This window comes from Oculina patagonica, chromosome 5 (genome assembly GCF_052425735.1).
Source record: "Oculina patagonica isolate OP01 chromosome 5, crgOcupat, whole genome shotgun sequence".
Classification (NCBI taxonomy): Eukaryota; Metazoa; Cnidaria; class Anthozoa; order Scleractinia; family Oculinidae; genus Oculina; species Oculina patagonica.
Window position 1 is genome coordinate 10,157,756 of NC_135762.1, and position 17,854 is coordinate 10,175,609.

Sequence of the window (17,854 nt, forward strand, 5' to 3'; positions counted from 1 at the left end):
ATAAGAAAAGGACCAAAAAGGAATTGCGCGAACGGGAAAATATTTAAATGATACCCACGCGAGGCGCAACCCTAAAATCTAGTAAGAATGGTGATAAAAATCTTAAATTAAAAAAATACAATTAATCTAATTAATTACTTACAGTTAAAAATTGAAGTTATAAAAGCTAATTAATTACTTACAGCTATAGTTAGAAAACAAGATGCAGATAATATTAGTCACAAAAATTAAGAGCGGTGGCAAGGGCAGTTACGGAAGAGTAACCAAGTGCAGGGCATGTCAATATCATAGGTAGTGTCCAGTAAAGTAAAATAAGTGGCGCGCAGAAAATATTTGAATAAACTTAGGCTAGAAAATTTGTCGTGAGGGGCGAGGTCACAGATAGTGTTCCAAGTTTTTACAATTCTATTGAAAAAAGAAGCTTGAAAAGTTGCGGTTTTATGTAACTACTGTCGTTATGTCAATTTTTTTTAATGCAATTACATGCTGCCGATCACAAGAAATGTAAACAACAGAACGAACTAAACACCATACACTCAACCAAGCGGGGAAAACCTATGTGCAAAATTAATGTACTCTAGTTATCCAATCGAAAACAGCCCTTTCCTTTTCCGTTATGAGTAACTTTTATCATAGTAATAAAGAAACGTCAGTTCAATGGCAAAATTTAGTTGATGTTGCTAAAAAGTATGATTTTTCACGAGAATCTAGATATGCTTTTAGTACTGACCAACAATTATCTTCGAATAACACTGAACACCAGACTGTTTTAACTGAGAGTCGAAGGTAATCTCCACCTGCGACTTGTATTGCCTTACTCTGATCTCTGATTGGACTATACACCTCGTGCCATTATCTCAACCAATCAGATGCTAAACTACTTCCCGAGCTTGAAGCTAGTTACAAGGCACTGCTACGAGTTCTAATAAGTACACTGAGTAGTTTACGTTTGTTGTGACAGTACAGCGTGATTGCTTTGGTTTTAAACGCACACTAAGAGCTACCCTTATAAGCATACCTGGGGCCTTCACCATCCTTGTACGGAGTCTCGCTTGACGGAGAATGCACAGGTGACTGCACATACCTCTTGGAGTTACGGAGGTCTGAATCGCACGGCTGCAGATAGTAGCCCGCACTGGCAGCTCCCTCTTCCTCCTCCATCTGTAGTGTAAGGTAGGGGTTATCCTGTAACACAGACAGACAAAGACGGCATGAGCGTCAATTTCTTTGAAGCTTTATTTCCATTATTTTGGCCCCAATTTTTCTCGATACATGCCAGAAGTAGTTGACTCCTAGGACAAGGCATTATTTTTTCAGAGTAGAAATCTGCTGGTATCACTGAAACTGTGAAGAACGCACGAAGCGGTCAGATTCCTTCGCTTAACCGTTAAGTACCACGAACATTGTTTCCGTTTCGGATTATACGCCTAGTGTTGAAATAAACGTGTTCTTGTTGTCTCAACAAGTTTTTTTTCTTACGTCGCGTTAGTTTCCTTCATTTTGAAATGTTGCGCCCTCTTTCGCGTTAATTTCCTTTATTGGGAAGTGATTTTTTTGATATATATAGGTAGCTCTTTGCAGGGCCAGGTATTTCGTACCTTTGTCATGTTTCTTTCCAAGATCTTCCCCAGATGTTCGTTCAAGGTCACAAAGTGCGGTCTCTGGTCGGGGTCGTGAAGCCAGCAGTCTCTCATGATAGTATACACTTCCAATGGGCACTTGGCCGGGATGTCCATCCGCTTGCCTTCACTTAAGTAGTCAAGAAGCTGCTCTGTGGGGAGGCCAGGGTAAGGAGTACCCCCAAGGGTAAAGGTCTCCCACAACAGGATGCCAAACGACCATCTGAAAACAAAACCAAGTCATCAGTTTTAAAGTTCCCTGACTTTTTCCTGATAAAAATCAAATTTCCTTGACCCCAAAAAAATGCAAAATGTCGGATATACATGTAGTTGTAGCCCCCTGCCTCCGTTTCCAAAAGGAAAAACATAGCTAAAATAACATTGACCTGGAATATTCCTTCCATTCCTCAATGGTATTACATTAGCTGTAATATAATTTCAATTTTCCCTGACTTTTCTTCAATATGTCAATTTCCCTGACTCTAAATAAAATTCCCTGACTTTTCCGAGACCTTGAAGAATTTTATTTTCCCTGACCATTCCTGACCTGAAAAGTTATTCATTTACATGAAGTCAGCCCCACTCGTTTGACAAATGCACTTTCTCTCAACTTATTTAAGACACTCAAGTTAAACTGCAGTACAATTGAATTCCCATTACTTTATTTAGCGTTTTTTAAGCCCAGAAACCGAATGTGACAAGTGAGTACACAGGCCATTTTTGAGGGGGGGGGGGGAGGGGTGCGTGCACCCCTTGCACCCTCCCCTAGATCCGCCCCTGCGTTTGATGTAGACACTACTGATTTCTACAAGACTTCAGTTGTCAACTTACATGTCAGTTTTCTCTGTGTAAACTCTGTCGAACAGTGATTCAGGAGCCATCCATTTTACAGGAAGCAAGCCTTGTGTCTTCTTCACATAAAGATCATCTTTGTAAATGTCTCTTGCTAGACCAAAGTCAGCTATCTTCATCGCATAATCGTCCCCAACTAAAATGTTCCTTGCAGCCAAGTCTCGATGAACACACTACAGAGGAGGATACGCAGTTTAAGTCAGTACAAGTTCAATATATAAATTCTCCTATCTGGTCTCCGTCCATTTCTTATAGACTGGTTGGGAGAAATGATTGTATAAATCCTTTCCAGCATCACTGGTCAAATCTAGTCATACGGCATGGTTCTGACTATTGAGTCCGCAGCCAGTGACATTTAAAATAATGAAAGATTTTAAGCAGTTTTTTTCCTTGCCGTTTTACTGTATTAAAGTAACCCATATTGCCCAGAGAGATCGATATAGCGGGGCAAAAAGGGTTCACTTGTAAACTGTAGGCAAGAAAACTACGGACTGAACAGAACTTAAAAAGCTGAAAACTGAGAAATTACTGTCCACAGCCAAGTATCTTCAAGCCTTATCGATTTTTTTGGCCTCGTCTTCAGAATTTGTCAAATCATACTTTCTTTCTTAGTGCGTTTTGTGCCTAGCTACCCTTACAGTGAAACATGGTCCTCCGTAGCGTTTTAATTAAGTCCCACAATTTTGACTTTCTAATTGCAAGGCTGAATGCAAAACAAAGAATGTCATGCACGATTTTCTTTTGTTCGTGGGCTCTTTGACAGGCTGAGAAATTTGGGAAACAACAGAGCGATGTCAAAAATAATACCGTCCAAACGTAAGGAGGACCTTTGTAGGCGAATTGCAACTTAATTCTCACCTTCTTTGATGCCAAGAACGCCATCCCTCTACTAACTTGATAGCCGATCATCACCAGATCGACTAAAGTAAACTCTTTCTCTGGGTCATTCTTAGTCTTGGTCCAATCGGGTTCATAAATGTCCCTCTTGTTACGAAGGAAAGAGAGCAAGCTGCCATGAGGAGCAAACTCCATGATGATCATAAGACGCTTGCCTCGAGTGCAGGCTCCCAGGAGATTGATAATGTTCTTGTGCTGTCCAAGGTGGATGAGAATCTTGAGTTCTGACGCTAAGTCCTTGTACTCTGCTTCGGTAGCACCCTCTGAAACAACAGAAGAACGTAAAATATTGATTTATTGATTGACTGAGAGATTGATCAATTGACTGATTGATTGTCAGGCTTTTTCTTGCCTGTTCCAGGCAACGGTAAGTTGAAGAGCATTTTTTTCGCTGTTCTTCGCGCTAATCCCGTTTTTCGTGCTGCACACTAACTAAGCGAACGCCTGAAACAAGTAAACTACAACATTTGAAAATGGGGACTATCGCGCACGGGATATCATCTGATATTCCCCGAGGTCTGGGACGGCTAGCGATGTTCTCACAACTTGCGACGCGATCAATACCCGATTCCCTCTATAGCGCACGCCTGCAGGGAATCACGGTAGTTGTATTCATCAAACTGCGCGCGAGACTCGGCAATGTGCATCGTTGCTGAGTCTCGCGCGTGGTTTGATGAATACAACTACCGTGATTCCCTGCAGGCGTGGGCTATAGAGGGAATCGGGTATTCACGATCAAGTCAGCGATTTTTGGACGATGATGCAGCAGGCCATCTTTTTCCCGCAAAAGGGAAACTACAGCAACCGCGACTACGACGCCATGGATTCAGTGATTGTAAAGAGGGAACAACTGTCTTCACTAAAAATGTAAATGCAATGTTTTTATCCCAAAATTTTGTCGTCGTCGTGTAGACATAAAAGCGCAGAATTTTGTGATGTCGCGTAACTTTTTACCGCTGGTATACAAAATGATTGTACCACGATTTTCAACGCACGGGGGGATCACGAATGACGTAAAAAAACGAGCAAGTCAACAAACAACCTCGAAACAATAGACAAGGTTGCTACTCATTAGAACCCAAAAAATTCCCTGACTTTTTACTGACCTCTAAAAAAAAATTTACTGACCATTTATTGGGCAAATTATCAAATAAGCCAAATCCACTTTTACATTAATTTTGCTTCGGCTTCTTCTGCAGACCATCGATATTCTTCTCTTCATATTCGATCTCTTTACGTTTTTCACGGGAATTGAATGCATTGCATTTGAATTCCCTGACTTTTCACTGACTTTAACAAGAATTGTGATTTTCCCTGACTTTGTAATTTTTTTTGTTTTCCCTGACTTTTCCCTGACCGTGGCAAACCCGGTTAGAGCAAGACCGATAGCTCCGCACACTCACCTTTTAAGGTTTTCACTGCTACAGGGACCCTGATGTTTTTCCATCCTCCAACTATTTCTTCCTTCTTGAGGTCCTTGGCTCTTGAGGACCTGCGAATCTTTGAGCGCCGCTTGAAGGATTCTGCACTCTTGTCTCGTGGATCGAGAGCTAGGATGCCGATAGCCTCTGCCTTAACAACCTGTCCAAAGGCGCCTGCACCAAGGATATCCCCCAGGATAAGCCTCTCCTCAGGGAACTCCCAGTCTGGGTCGTAAGGTAGATCATTACACTGTTCCAGGAGGCTGCGATCGGGGTCAATCTGAATACAAACAAATTGTTTTAGTGTTATAGAAATACCGGGCTTTAAATGTGTAAGACCAACTTTGTAGACTGCTGAGTTTATGCAGTAGTGTAGTGTTTGCAGATTTTGTAATCAAAGGCTGAGAATTTAAGTATCCATGAAAATTCACCAGGATTTGAACCCAAGGCCTTTGTATCACTTTACACCTGAGCCGTGAAGCTAACTTTTTGGAAGCACTAGGACACTCACCACTGTACAGGGTGTATGACTTAACCTTTGGTTTTCCTGTATACTAAAATATTCTTCCTTATTCAAAACGAACCTTTTCACTTTTTAGGCAAGTTTAAGTTTCCATTTTAATCTGTTAGATTCCCCGTAGAGACGGACCATTATTTTCTTGGAGAGGGGGGGGGGGGGGGATGAAAAATTTTCCTCTGCAAACTTTTTTTTTGAGTTTATGCACCTCTGCAAACATTTTTTTTTCGAAATTCTAACTTTTTTTGTTATATATATTATCGTGTTTGCAAACAATTTATTTTGTCTTTTTAGGCCCTGCAAACAATTTTTTTCAATATTTTCCCCCCCCCCCCTCCAAAAAAATAATGGTCAGTCCCTTAGCTCTTTACAAACAGTCAACAAACAAGTAGTTTACATGTTCACAGGATAGCCCTTGACATGCATACAAAATTTCCTTGCACGCTATACCTGGTAGTCTGATGTCCTCAGGAAGTAAATCTCCTTATACTCGTCAATCTGCTTCTTCTGTCGGCGATAGACAACAATGCAAATCACCAGCACGATAAGCACCACGGCACCCACAGCAATAGCAATTCCAACCAAGGCACCTGTACTTAGTGGCGGATCATCCCCTCGAGCTTCAGATGATCCAGCTAAACAAGAAGAAAATATGACCTGGTGTTAACGAGTACACTGAAACTTTTTCTTTTTTTTTTTTTCTTGTTTCTTCCATCTCAAACTACAACTAGGACAGCCATAAACACAGAGGAGAGGACAAGCAAGGAATGCTCTCCCACGCTTAAATTTCGCAGGAGGTTCAGCAGTGTTGACAGTCACAACACCTTTAGGCTGTCATGTAATGGGTTACGCATAAAATGAAATTTGTTATTTCCGAAGTGAAAAGAGTTTCGCATTTTTTTCTGCTAAAGAAAGCCTACATGTAGACTAAATAATTTACATACGCCAAAATACATGTAACTCAATTTTGGAAAAAATTGACCTGCAAACCTGTTCAGTAACCTCGAATCTCTGAAACAAATATCAAATTTAAAAGAAATCAGAATGAAAATGACTTCAAATACCATGACATAGTTGGATGGCAGACTTAGAGCTACATGTATACAGGTTGTGTGCATGAAACACCAAAACAATGTACTAACCTTTTTGCACTTTTATAAAAACTTCATGACTTCCCAGGTGATTACGAGCAACACATTTATAATCTCCAAAGTCATCATCTTCAAGTGACTTGACCCTGAGCTGTAGTGAGCCGCTCTCTGTTCCTAAGACCTCCCCTGTACTGTTTTTCACCCAAGTGATGTTAGGAAGCGGGTTGCCATCTGCCCTGCAGGTCTGGTTCAATGAATTACCTATCTCCATTGCTGGTGTTATGTAGCCATCACTGGGTTCCATTATCACTGGTTTCACTGTTTAAGGCACACATGAAATAAGGAAATATTAAGTGGCCTGAGTACATTGCTTGACATCACACGTAACAAGAGACAGCCACGCACAATTATTAAAAGAAAATGGGCAAGTGCCAATCATGTCTTCTTACATTGAAGCCAAACACAGTCAAATCTTTATTGCATGAGCAAGCAATAATAATTACAATTACTTTAAAGAAGTTCACTTTTGGAGTCGCCATTATTTTCATGCTTGACCATTACAGCTTGTCATAATAGTGCTGTTAAAGCCATGTACTTACTCAGCACATTTATAAATGCACTCTGGGACTTCTCTCCCTTTGTGTTGCTGGCACGACACTGGTATTCTCCTGTGTGCTTTTTCTCAGGGTTACAGATGACAAAGTATCTGGGATCATTACTCCGCAAATAATAATAAGAATCTGTGCGTTGCTTGCAGTTGTCAGCATCGCCCTGAAGGCCATTGCTGTTGCTGTTCACTTGAATGCTTTTACCATCCTTGTAGAAGAACCAAGTGATTTTAGGCTTCGGGTTTCCAGTGACATTGCAAAACAACTGCGTCTGCCACAAGTCACTACCTTGGACCAAAGTTTTACTGCGTAGAGCACCGATCTCAGGTGCAACCAGCCCTGCGAAGAAATCACAGCTTGGGTAAACAATTACATTAATCCTCCTGCATGTCTTCAATTCTTCTGTAGCTTGAGGGATACAGTACTGCTCAAAAGTACATTGTAAGTTGACAGTCTCGACTTGATCCTCAAAACTCAACTCCTGTATCTTGAAATTCGAGTGACTTAAATTTCGAGAAACAAAAATCAAATCGAGTTTGAAATATTAAGAAAAAGACTTTCTCAAATAGTTAATGCAGACTTGAAAAGGACTTATTCCTCAAACAAAGAATAGCCATTTACATGACTTTTTGATGTACAGGTATATCACATTGACCTCGACCTTAGTACAGTAGTCTCTTTGATCACTTACTAAACTTTATTACTGCAGAGTCGATAAAGTAAAATGTTATGGGAGCATGGGAGAAAGAAACAAATCTGAGTCTCTGACAGGAATCGAACCCATGGCCTCCCAGATACAGGTTGGGCACTCTAACCAACTGAGCTACGAGAGACTCGCGGTGAGCTGGGCCAATTTTACTAGGTTTAAATGCAAGATGCGTCCTGCAACTGCAAGCTGCAGTTCACAGTATGTAGTTCTCTCCCATTTCAAAGTGGCACTTAGATTATCACTTGATCAGTCGTGTAGAGCAGTTTTCAATTGAGTGTCGTAAAACCAAAACCAAAGTAATTACTCTGGCCAATCACAAAGGACACAGACAATCCAGTGAACCAATCAAAAGTCGAAGCAAATACATGAAGCCGGCACGAAGCGCGGGAAAACATGCGCGAGCGAGTCACAATTGGTTTTGGTTTTAGTTCTGATTGGCTGAGAAAGTGGCGCGAGATTTTTAAGCCAATCACTAAGCGAAGCAATGCAAAACCAAAGCAAACGCAATTAACTTTCGACACTCAAGTGAAAACCGCTCTAATGTTCAATTCACATGCAAGCTTACTTTGTACAGTGTAATACCAACAGTCATGACATGGGACCACTTACTGTGAATGGTGACGTTGACTTCATCATACTTGTCCAGGTTTGCACTTGACACACATCTGTAGCTTCCTGAATCATTCAGCGTCAAGTTCTTGATAGTTAACACAAGCCTGTTTTCTGCAGATGTTGGACTCTGTGATACTGTGACATTCACACGTGCATCATTTTCATGGGAAAGTTTTTCGCCACCTTTTGTGAAGTGAGCAACAGGGCAGAATGTACCACACCGGTCAAAGCAGACAAGCCGCAAAGTAGACTCTTCATTAAACTGTGTTTTACTGTTAGGGTCAAACTCTGTCAATTTCTTGGCTTTTGCTGTTGATTGAAATATTTTAAATTTTATTTATTCAACATCACTCTCAACTTTTAAATACAATTATTTTAGTACTACAATTAACTGCGGGTACAGTAGAAAAAAAAATTGCAAGGTTAATTCAGCAAGGTTATTAAATAATTCAGAACTGTAAATTTATTCAAAGTGAATTTGCAAACAATGTTGCACATTGTTTGGAAAGCCATTATTGTGATACATGTATTTCTGTGAGTTAATTCTATGACCAGTTGGTCAGTGCTGAAATTGCCCAAAAATTGCGTGACATAGCCTCTTTTAACACTCATGTTCTTCTTGACACAATCCAAAGATCGATTGACTTCTTGTGAATAGGAAGTCACAGAAAACCCTTCAGAAGCATGAAGTCTTATAACAACATTATTGTAAAGTGACAAATATGTGATCACAGAAAACCCTTCAGAAGCATAGAGTCTTGTAATAATATAATTATATTGTTAAATTAAGTGATCTGCATGACTCTATTCTTATCAATGAAAACAGTAGACAACTTCTTACCAAGGCGAACAAGTTTGACATCAAAAGAATCATTTCCTACAGTGTTCACTGCTTTGCACCGATAGAAAGACGCTAACTGGTCTTTTTCAACTTTCACCACACTTTTATTTGTTGGTGTGTTTGTGGGTGTGATCATCAGATTTCCAGGAACAGATTTCCACTGATTTTCATCTGGCAGACAGGAATCAGCATCTGGACAATCCAAATTTTGGTATTGCCAGGTGAATGTTGGCAAGGGGTTGCTCTTGTCTACTAAGCAAGACACCTCTGTTCCCACGCCGTCAATAGCTAACACTGTATCTGACCTTTTGTTAAGTACTGGTGCAGCTATAACAGGAAACAAGAAAATAAACAATAAATTGAGAGTTAATTAAAAGAGTTCTTCTTAACCCATTGACTCCCAGAGATTTTTGATAAAGGCATTATCAATAATAATTATTCTTTGGATATTTTGACATTTTCCGGTTGAAGTACACGAGCTACATTAACACCACTTGCAACATGAAGGCATGCCTTTCTTTCCACTAGTAGTTTGGAGATGGTTTTGGGTCAGAAAGTGCCCTACCACTTACGCTTTTTTTTTCACTTTCTGTTTTTTTTTCTTTTCTTATCTTTTTCCTGCAGTTGCTGGCCTTCCAATACGCTTGGTTGTAGTTCAAGAATTCCCAAAAAGCATCATTCAAACAGGAAATTCTTGTCATCAAGGAGCCAAAGGAGGTAGAGACAAAAATTAATTCTCCTACAAGTTTTTCACTCAAATTTCTACGCATTTTTTTAAACCCAGTTTCTCAAATCTCTTCCTTATGCAGAGATTATGTAAACATCCTGCAGATCTTTCCAAGCCAATTTTGGTGCCAAGGATTCAAGTGAATTGGACAAAATTAATATAGAGTGTGTTCATGGCGGCCATATTGGAGGAGTAAAACAATAAAATGATTTTCCTTTTTTTAAAAAAAAAAAAATCATTTTTTATGCAAATATCTTTTATTGTTTCACTCCTCCAACACCCGGGGGGGGCACTTCCTATAAATGGGCTAATGGGGATGTGCCGCTGGATGGGGTCGCATTTTCACGACTGGACTGACTATAATGGGGTCGCCATTTCAAGCATTTTTTATAGGGTGACTAGAATGGGGTCACACTTTTCCGGGATTTTGAGAGTACGAAAATCTGGCAAGTTGTGATTTATGAACGGAAATATTCGCCGAAAAAAATGTTACCGTATTTATTGCTGTTGTTCAATATTTGACAAACAGCTCCCAGAAAGTGACTAAGTTGGGGTCGTAAAAATTATATTTACCCAAAAGTGACTAAGATGGGGTCTATAATTGGCCATAGAATAAGACTATAATGGGGAAGGGGTTCTGAGAGGCCAGCGGCACATACCCAACAAAAATTAATTTACCCAAGTACCCCCCCCCCCCGGGCTCCAACATGGCCAACATGGCCAACATGTGCATATGTGCGTATGCGTACATGCGTGTGCATTCACTGTACATGTATGTGCATATAAGGTGCATATGCAATTGACGCTTATTTCTGAGCAGTACTGTACCTTGCACGTTCAGATCAAAAGCCTGCTTAGCAGATGGAACAACACCATTCGTTGCTATACACTCAAACTTCCCTTGATCTCTGGGATACACTGCACTGCGTATTTTAAGCACTTGTTCAGTGAAAGTAGTATGTAATGCTGGTCTTACATTTACTTCATAAACCTCATAGATAATCTTTTCGCAGCTTTTGTCGTCTGGACCTGTACAGTTTGTGACATCTAACTTCCTGTCATTTCTGTACCAGTGTACATCGGATTTTGGAGATGCTTGTGCTACACACTTGATGACTGTTTGTGCCCCTTCTCGAATAGTGCTTGGTCCATCCAAGGAAGAAATTCTTGGTGCTGTAGGATCTATAAACAGGGCAAGACGTCATTATTTTTGACATACAGTACATGTATGCACAATAATTTAAAGTAAACTACATACATGTACATGTATAGACTAAAAAAATATCATGTTCATCTGTCACACACACAGTACAACTTGGAGATAAATGAACCATCAAATTAGTTTTAAACTTGCAGAGAAAAGTCATTTGTATTTGGAACACAGTTGACATGTTATTTTGTTGTGGTTTACCACAGTTTGTATTGATACGCAATGTCAGAAATCAAAACACCTGCAGAAATGTGTCTAGGACTCCCATCAGTCAATGTTTGAAATGACGTTTTGCACAAGTGATCATGACAATCTCGGCAGTGATAAAAAAAATCAGCTGACAGAAGACTACTCATACATGTATTGTAAAATTCATTAACTATTCATGAGGGTGCAAACCAATCCCAGCACTGTATAGAGATCACATGTACACCACTATAAACCCCAATACAAATCAAACAATAGAATTAACTTTTGATACAGACTCCTGCTCAGCTAATTAGTATTCATTAACTTTTGATACAGATCTCTACTGATTCGCATAACAAAACTTTGCATTCAATTTATTGTTTTCATTTCACAAGTAGAATAAAATTTATGAGCGGGAGATCTGTATGGGCGTTAACAATGGCTCGCCTATCGGCTCGCCATTGTAAACGCCCATACAGATCTCCCGCTCATATTTTATCTACTACTTAAAATTTCGGTCAAATATAGCTTTATTACACAGCAAAGACATTTTAGAGATTTTTTGGAGACTTTGCCTTAAATTCCAAGGCTTTTGCGTTTGGACACCAAATAAAAAAAATCAGTTTGCAGATCTTTATGAAAAAGTAATTTTATACAAAGCAGACAATGACAGACTGAATGTTGCGATACATTAAAATAAGTGCTCACTAAACATAAAACATTTGAACCTAAAATAAATAAAATCACTTTTATGTAAGTGTCAAATGTATTTAGCACTAAGTACTGTGCTAATTGAGGACACGGTATAATAGATTCCAGGTAAACAACATATTATTATAAATCAAACATCAACTTGTAAAAAACCCAACTGGCAGGATGCTGACTAGCTGGCTATAGATATGTATTTACAAAGTGTAAGATAAAAAAAAAAAAAAAGGTAAAGTCTGTGTCCGAGCCATGAGGCTCATACAGCCGGAGCTTATCCCGGTTTCCGTAGCATTAAGCGACTAGGAGTATTGCTACGCCCCCCTGGATGGGATGCTAGTCCATCGCAGGGTTACCCCCCAGCAGTAAATTCGCTGGTACCCATTTATACACCTGGGTGGAGAGAGGCACTGTGAGAGTACAGTGTCTTGCCCAAGAACACAACGCAGCGCCCGGGCCAGGCCTCGAACCCGGGCCGTTCGACTCGGAGTCGAGCGCGCTAACCATTAGGCCACCGCGCCTCATTTACAAAGTGTAGAGGAGTTAAATTCAGGACAACCAAACACAAATCCATCTAGTGGCAGGGAGGAGGATTTGATCCCAGCGCCTCACACCAACACCTTTAATTTATGGTACCGTGGGAAACCCTGCAGGAAAAGATGTACATGCGATGCGTTGGAAAACTCAGACTGCTAGCTGACTGGGAGAACGTAAGCTTGCAAAATGCCTTTTTTGCATGTGTGATTTTTCAAAAACGAGCTAAAGAGCAGCCAAATGAAACAAAGGGCAGTGTTAAGCACACGTAAACAAACCTGCATGCGCAATTTGGAGCTGTTTCGATAATGTTCGAATTAGCCAAAAAGTCCAGTGGACGTTCTTTCTCCCGCATCTTCAATTGATCTTTCTGTCCATGACCTTCTACAATACAGTCCATTTTACAGTTGCCTGCCAAGCAGGCTTTTAGCCAGGCAGCCGTTGAGCTGTACTTTTCAGAAATAGGTGATTTTTGACAGCCTGTTTTGGGTGGCACTTTACGAACTTCTGTGGTTAATGTAACAAAACAGTGTGTATAAATTAACAAAAACTTGTAAACATTCCTTTTTGCTCTCAAGAGTCGTTTTAGTCTTGCTGGCGTGTTTTTCTTCTCTATTTACACTTTTTTTAGCGAGTTTCCTTACTGTTTTGTTCGCATGAATCAAAGTTAAGCGAAGCGATTTCACAAGCAAAGCCGCTGTTGAATAATATTAACTCCCCAAGTCGTGCCCAGGCTACTCTGCCGGGTGCTAAAAATAAATACGCACGTGGGTGCATATCCTTTCTTTTGTGTAAGTTCGTGGCTTGACAACTTCAAATTTCAATCACTGTTCATAACAACTGGAGTTTCTGTTCCAAATATAGTTCAATGTTAAACAAGGTAAGTTGAGGAAAGGATACATGTACATGTAGTTTTGTAACGGTTTAATAGCTTAATTGAAAGACGTTTACAGCTGCTCAGAATCGCCGAAATCACCTCTTAGAGGCCATCGGCCCACAAAAAAAATGAACGAGTTCCCACTTTCTAAATCCTGGCTAAAAGCCTGCTGCCAAGCGACCTAGCCTTTGAATGGTTGTGAGGCTGGAGGTGACCTTGCATTGATACAAACCTCTCTGCTTTATTATGTAAATGAACACTAGTTAGCAATCAGAACAACATGATTTACACAACAAAAGCAGTGAGGTCTGTATCAAAACAAGGTCACCTCCAGCCTCACTACCATTCCAAGGCCAGGTCACTTGGCAGGCAACTGTAAAATGGTCTATTCACCTGACACAAACTTACCATCAACTCTTATACTTGTTAGCCTATGATCCGTCTTGCCAAAAGCCGTCAGTACACATTTGTAATCACCACCATCTTGCGTTTGAGCATTTGTAATCTTTAAAATAGCCTTCACTAAATTTTCGGGTTTATCCATAACATTAGTGACCATGCTGTCTGGGACATTTTCCTCTCCTGAGGCAGTTATCTTTTTCCATTGAAGCTTGCTAACTGTAACACCTTCAGTTTCACACAAAATTTGCCCATCTCCTCCTCGCAACAGAATCAGTGCAATGTTAGGGACCAATTGGAAATGCTTTGGCAACTGTCCTATAAAGTAAAAAAAGTAACGACACATTGTTTACTAATAAAAATAATAGCAATTGCAGCACACCATGTACATTATTTTGTAAGCAGTACTACAAAAGTCATATCACACTGCAAAATGATAAAAATGTAAATAATTGTGCACACAAACATGTACTGTACATGTATAATATACATACCGGTATATAGTGATAATAATATACATACATAGCGAATCTATGTATTTATACAGCCAAGTCAAAATGTTTCAAATTAGTAGGCAAGATACATGCAGCTGGAGTAGTGGGCCGGGCAGCAGAGGCCAAGAGCTCGCTTGGATGCCATCTTGTTTGTAATGTACAGAAAAGTTGTCAATCTTTATTATATTTGTCAACAGCATGATCACATCAATTAACAGCAATATTATTTTGACATTGCTAATAAAAAATATTTTGGCAATGTAGAATACTGCCTTTTATTCAGTTGGGCATGTTCATAGTAATTTTTTTTTTTTTTTGGAATTCCGAGGGCATGGGGGGATAATGCGTGGTATGGTACGGATATTTTCTGGAATTGCCCAATCTGGAACTACTACGCTTTCAGAAAATGCGTGGTTTGTAGGGGTTTGTATTTAAATCAAAAGCGCCAGAGCGATCTGCGCGTGAACAGTCCTAAAGGGGTATCATAACCCACTGTATTGGTCAACTATTACATTAAGGCAGACTGGCAATCTGATTGGCTATGCAAGGGTAGTCTACTGTTTGATAAACTACATTGTACCCCGGACCAAGCGCAAGCCAAAACTAATCCACTTTCCCTGATTTTTTTTGTTAAACAGATTGGTCTCTTTTGGTTGTGCTAAAAATTAATAATTTGATAGTTCTCAGTTTCTATCTGCTGTTGATACATGTAGTTGAACAGTGAGAGGCAAAAATCAGCCGATTTTGTGTAATTAGCTCACCTGACTGAAGTATCATGTAGCCAGAGGACATTGGCCAGCGAATCATTTGGCCTGCAGCTGTTGCTTTGCAGTTGTACCTTCCACCATCACCGACAACTAGGTTCAACAGTGTGAAAACTTGTCCATTTAAAATTAGTTTATTTGGTTCAACAGTTCTTTCAGTCCAAGTTGCGAAATTTTTGGTGTACAAGATGGAGACTGTAGCATTTGGATCATCAGTTGTGCAGTTTATATCGATGTTTAAGCCCAAGAAGCCCTGCAATACAATGGCTGGTGGATTGAGAAATTTCAGCGCCCCAGCACCTACAGTCAACAAACATTTATTTGGTGAGTAGAAAAACAGTAGGAAACTACAGTGTACAGTGAGAGAGAGAGAGAGTTAATTTGCAGGACTGTCTCCATAAATAAAATAATATGGTCTGGACTAGAAATGCCTGATTCCCTCTATGACGCACCCCTGCAGGAAATCATGGTAGTTGTATTCATCAAAACATGCGCTAGATTTGGAAACAATAAATACAACTACCATGATTCCCTGTAAGCGTGCGTTATGGAGTAAATTGGTCATTGTACAGTACACGTTTAACATAGTTTTTCCACATCATACTTTTCTATTGCAACCTGGATTGCCAATATAAAAGTTTTGTAAGGTACAGAACTATTCTGCGTTAATATAAAAGAGAGCAAGAAAAATTATTTTTGAGAAATTTTAGCGCAACCTGTCTTGAATAAGAGGGCCTATTATAGGAGGTCAAACATCCTGCAAACTGCCATATTTTGTTCTACAAGACCACAAAAAGTTTTAGTTTTCTCCTAAAGACCGAAGACCACTATAATTTCTTGACGGACAACTGGCAAAAAATAGGAATGTAGCCGCAAACTGCCACTCAAAACTGCGAAAATGACAGACTATAATAGGCCATTTTACAGTTGTCTGCTCAGTGACCTGGCCTTTGAATGGAAGTGAGGCTGAAGGTGACCTTGTTTTGATACAGACCTCACTGCTTTTGTTGTGTAAATCATGTTGTTCTGATGCTTACTAGTTTGCATTTACATAATAAAGCAGAAAGGTTTGTATCAATGCAAGGTCACCTCCAGCCTCACTACCATTCAAAGGCCAAATCACTTGGCAGGCAACTGTAAAACCATAAAACAGGTTGTCTTTTTTTCCAGTGTATCCAATTGAACAAAATCAAACCAAAATTCAATCAAACCCAATTGAACACCAATCGTTTGATTGGGTTCGGTAATTGAACAAAATCGAAAATCTATTTTGCTGTAAGTTCGATTTTCGAACCAATTGAACTCAATCCGATTCGATTTTGTTCGGAATCTGTCTCTTGATAAATAAATCACACAGGACTAATCAGGGGGACGGTGCACTATACAAAATGACCGCAATATAAACCAACAGGAGTTCGGTAATCAAACGTTTGATTGAGTACAATTGTCGACTGTTCGGTAATCGAACGTTCGATTTTGTTCGATTGACCAAATTTTATTGTGAGTTTGATTATGTTCGATTACCGAACCCAATCGAACGATTGGTGTTCGATTGGGTTCTATTACCGAACCTTCAATAGGATATGCCAGGCTTTTTTTGAAAGAGAAGTAACCCTATTCAACTGTTCAGACTCTTAGCAAAATAGATTTAACTACTTTCTTGTTATTAACAGCAGGGCACGTTAATCTTATAATTAACTTAACAATTGAAGTAAATTTTCCCAGAACAACAAGGATGCATGCATAATTTTGCAAAACAAAAGACTTGTTGATTTTTAAATACTTTCAGTCAAATCACAGTGTAAAACAACATGGTGTCTACGTTTTCTGACATGTGTACAACAGGAGTGGCTCGAAATAAAAATCTCTCTTATCTGCTCCAAGAAAATCCGAACGGAAAGGAAGTAGAAATACTTTAAGCTTATTATTTTTAGTCCAAAGGCCAAAAGGGTGGGCAAGCTTGTAAATTCTTACATTTCGAGACCACAAATATGAACAAAATGCTTATTATTTCCACTAACAAATGGATTTTCTTAAAAATTCACATTTACAACTGGGCAGAATGAATCACAAGATAAAATTCCCACTTGCCTGAACCTGCGGAACAAACCCAAGATTGGAATGATTGTCAACATCGATGTTATCGTTCAAACAGAGACCTGAATGACCGGCATTTTCATTTGTTCATATTGATCGATGCTATATAGCCGTTATGTAAAGCTTATGATTTTCTTCACAATAATAAAAACAGTACAGATCTCCCTCGTTAAACGATGAAATATAAGTTTGGGCATATATATAAATTTGTTTATTTGCAACGACGAACGTTTAATTAAGGTAACTTATGGTGAAGTTGTAAACTTAGTTTCTACATGCATGCACATGTAAGCTTATTTAACTCAAAATTGTATTTCTTTCATAAATATCGTCATCTCACAGATTGTACGTGAAAACAAAGGCAATCTTGTTTGATAAAACAGTAATATACATACCTGGAGCCGTTAAAACAAGAAAAGCACAAGAGATGAGACCACAAACAAGGAGCGCCCTGATACACTCCAGCGACGATGCCGCCATTTTTAAACAAAATGGCGGAACGAAGGCAGTTCTTTTCCTTTCTCCGCGTCGATATTTCACAGAATAGTTACTAACTGATTGGCTATGAATTTTCTTTTGACGAATAAGTCGTTTTTTCTTTTTAAAAATTCTCGCAATTCAGCGCGTTCTTGTTCTTCTGCAGTGTCTCTGACTCGAAGTTCGTATTTCACAGGAAGTGTAGTATGTTTAG

At 39.5% G+C, this 17,854-nt stretch overlaps 1 protein-coding gene across 3 annotated transcripts in view; it reads right to left on the reverse strand.

The window, feature by feature from the left end:
• The window catches only part of LOC144655370 (fibroblast growth factor receptor 4-like), a 92,538-nt gene extending 74,684 nt beyond the window's left edge, over positions 1-17,854 (reverse strand). For all 3 annotated transcript variants that reach the window (XM_078515614.1, XM_078515613.1, XM_078515612.1), the window contains exons 1-14: positions 17,559-17,854; positions 15,064-15,366; positions 13,818-14,126; positions 10,723-11,076; positions 9,168-9,494; positions 8,324-8,635; positions 6,997-7,344; positions 6,449-6,715; positions 5,757-5,941; positions 4,772-5,069; positions 3,330-3,631; positions 2,451-2,644; positions 1,599-1,842; positions 1,019-1,185 (exon numbers count right to left, since the gene is read on the reverse strand). In XM_078515614.1, the coding sequence (XP_078371740.1) occupies positions 1,019-1,185; positions 1,599-1,842; positions 2,451-2,644; positions 3,330-3,631; positions 4,772-5,069; positions 5,757-5,941; positions 6,449-6,715; positions 6,997-7,344; positions 8,324-8,635; positions 9,168-9,494; positions 10,723-11,076; positions 13,818-14,126; positions 15,064-15,366; positions 17,559-17,643 (3,695 nt within the window). In that variant the 5' untranslated portion in view covers positions 17,644-17,854. The remainder of the gene's footprint in view (positions 1-1,018; positions 1,186-1,598; positions 1,843-2,450; positions 2,645-3,329; positions 3,632-4,771; positions 5,070-5,756; positions 5,942-6,448; positions 6,716-6,996; positions 7,345-8,323; positions 8,636-9,167; positions 9,495-10,722; positions 11,077-13,817; positions 14,127-15,063; positions 15,367-17,558) is intronic.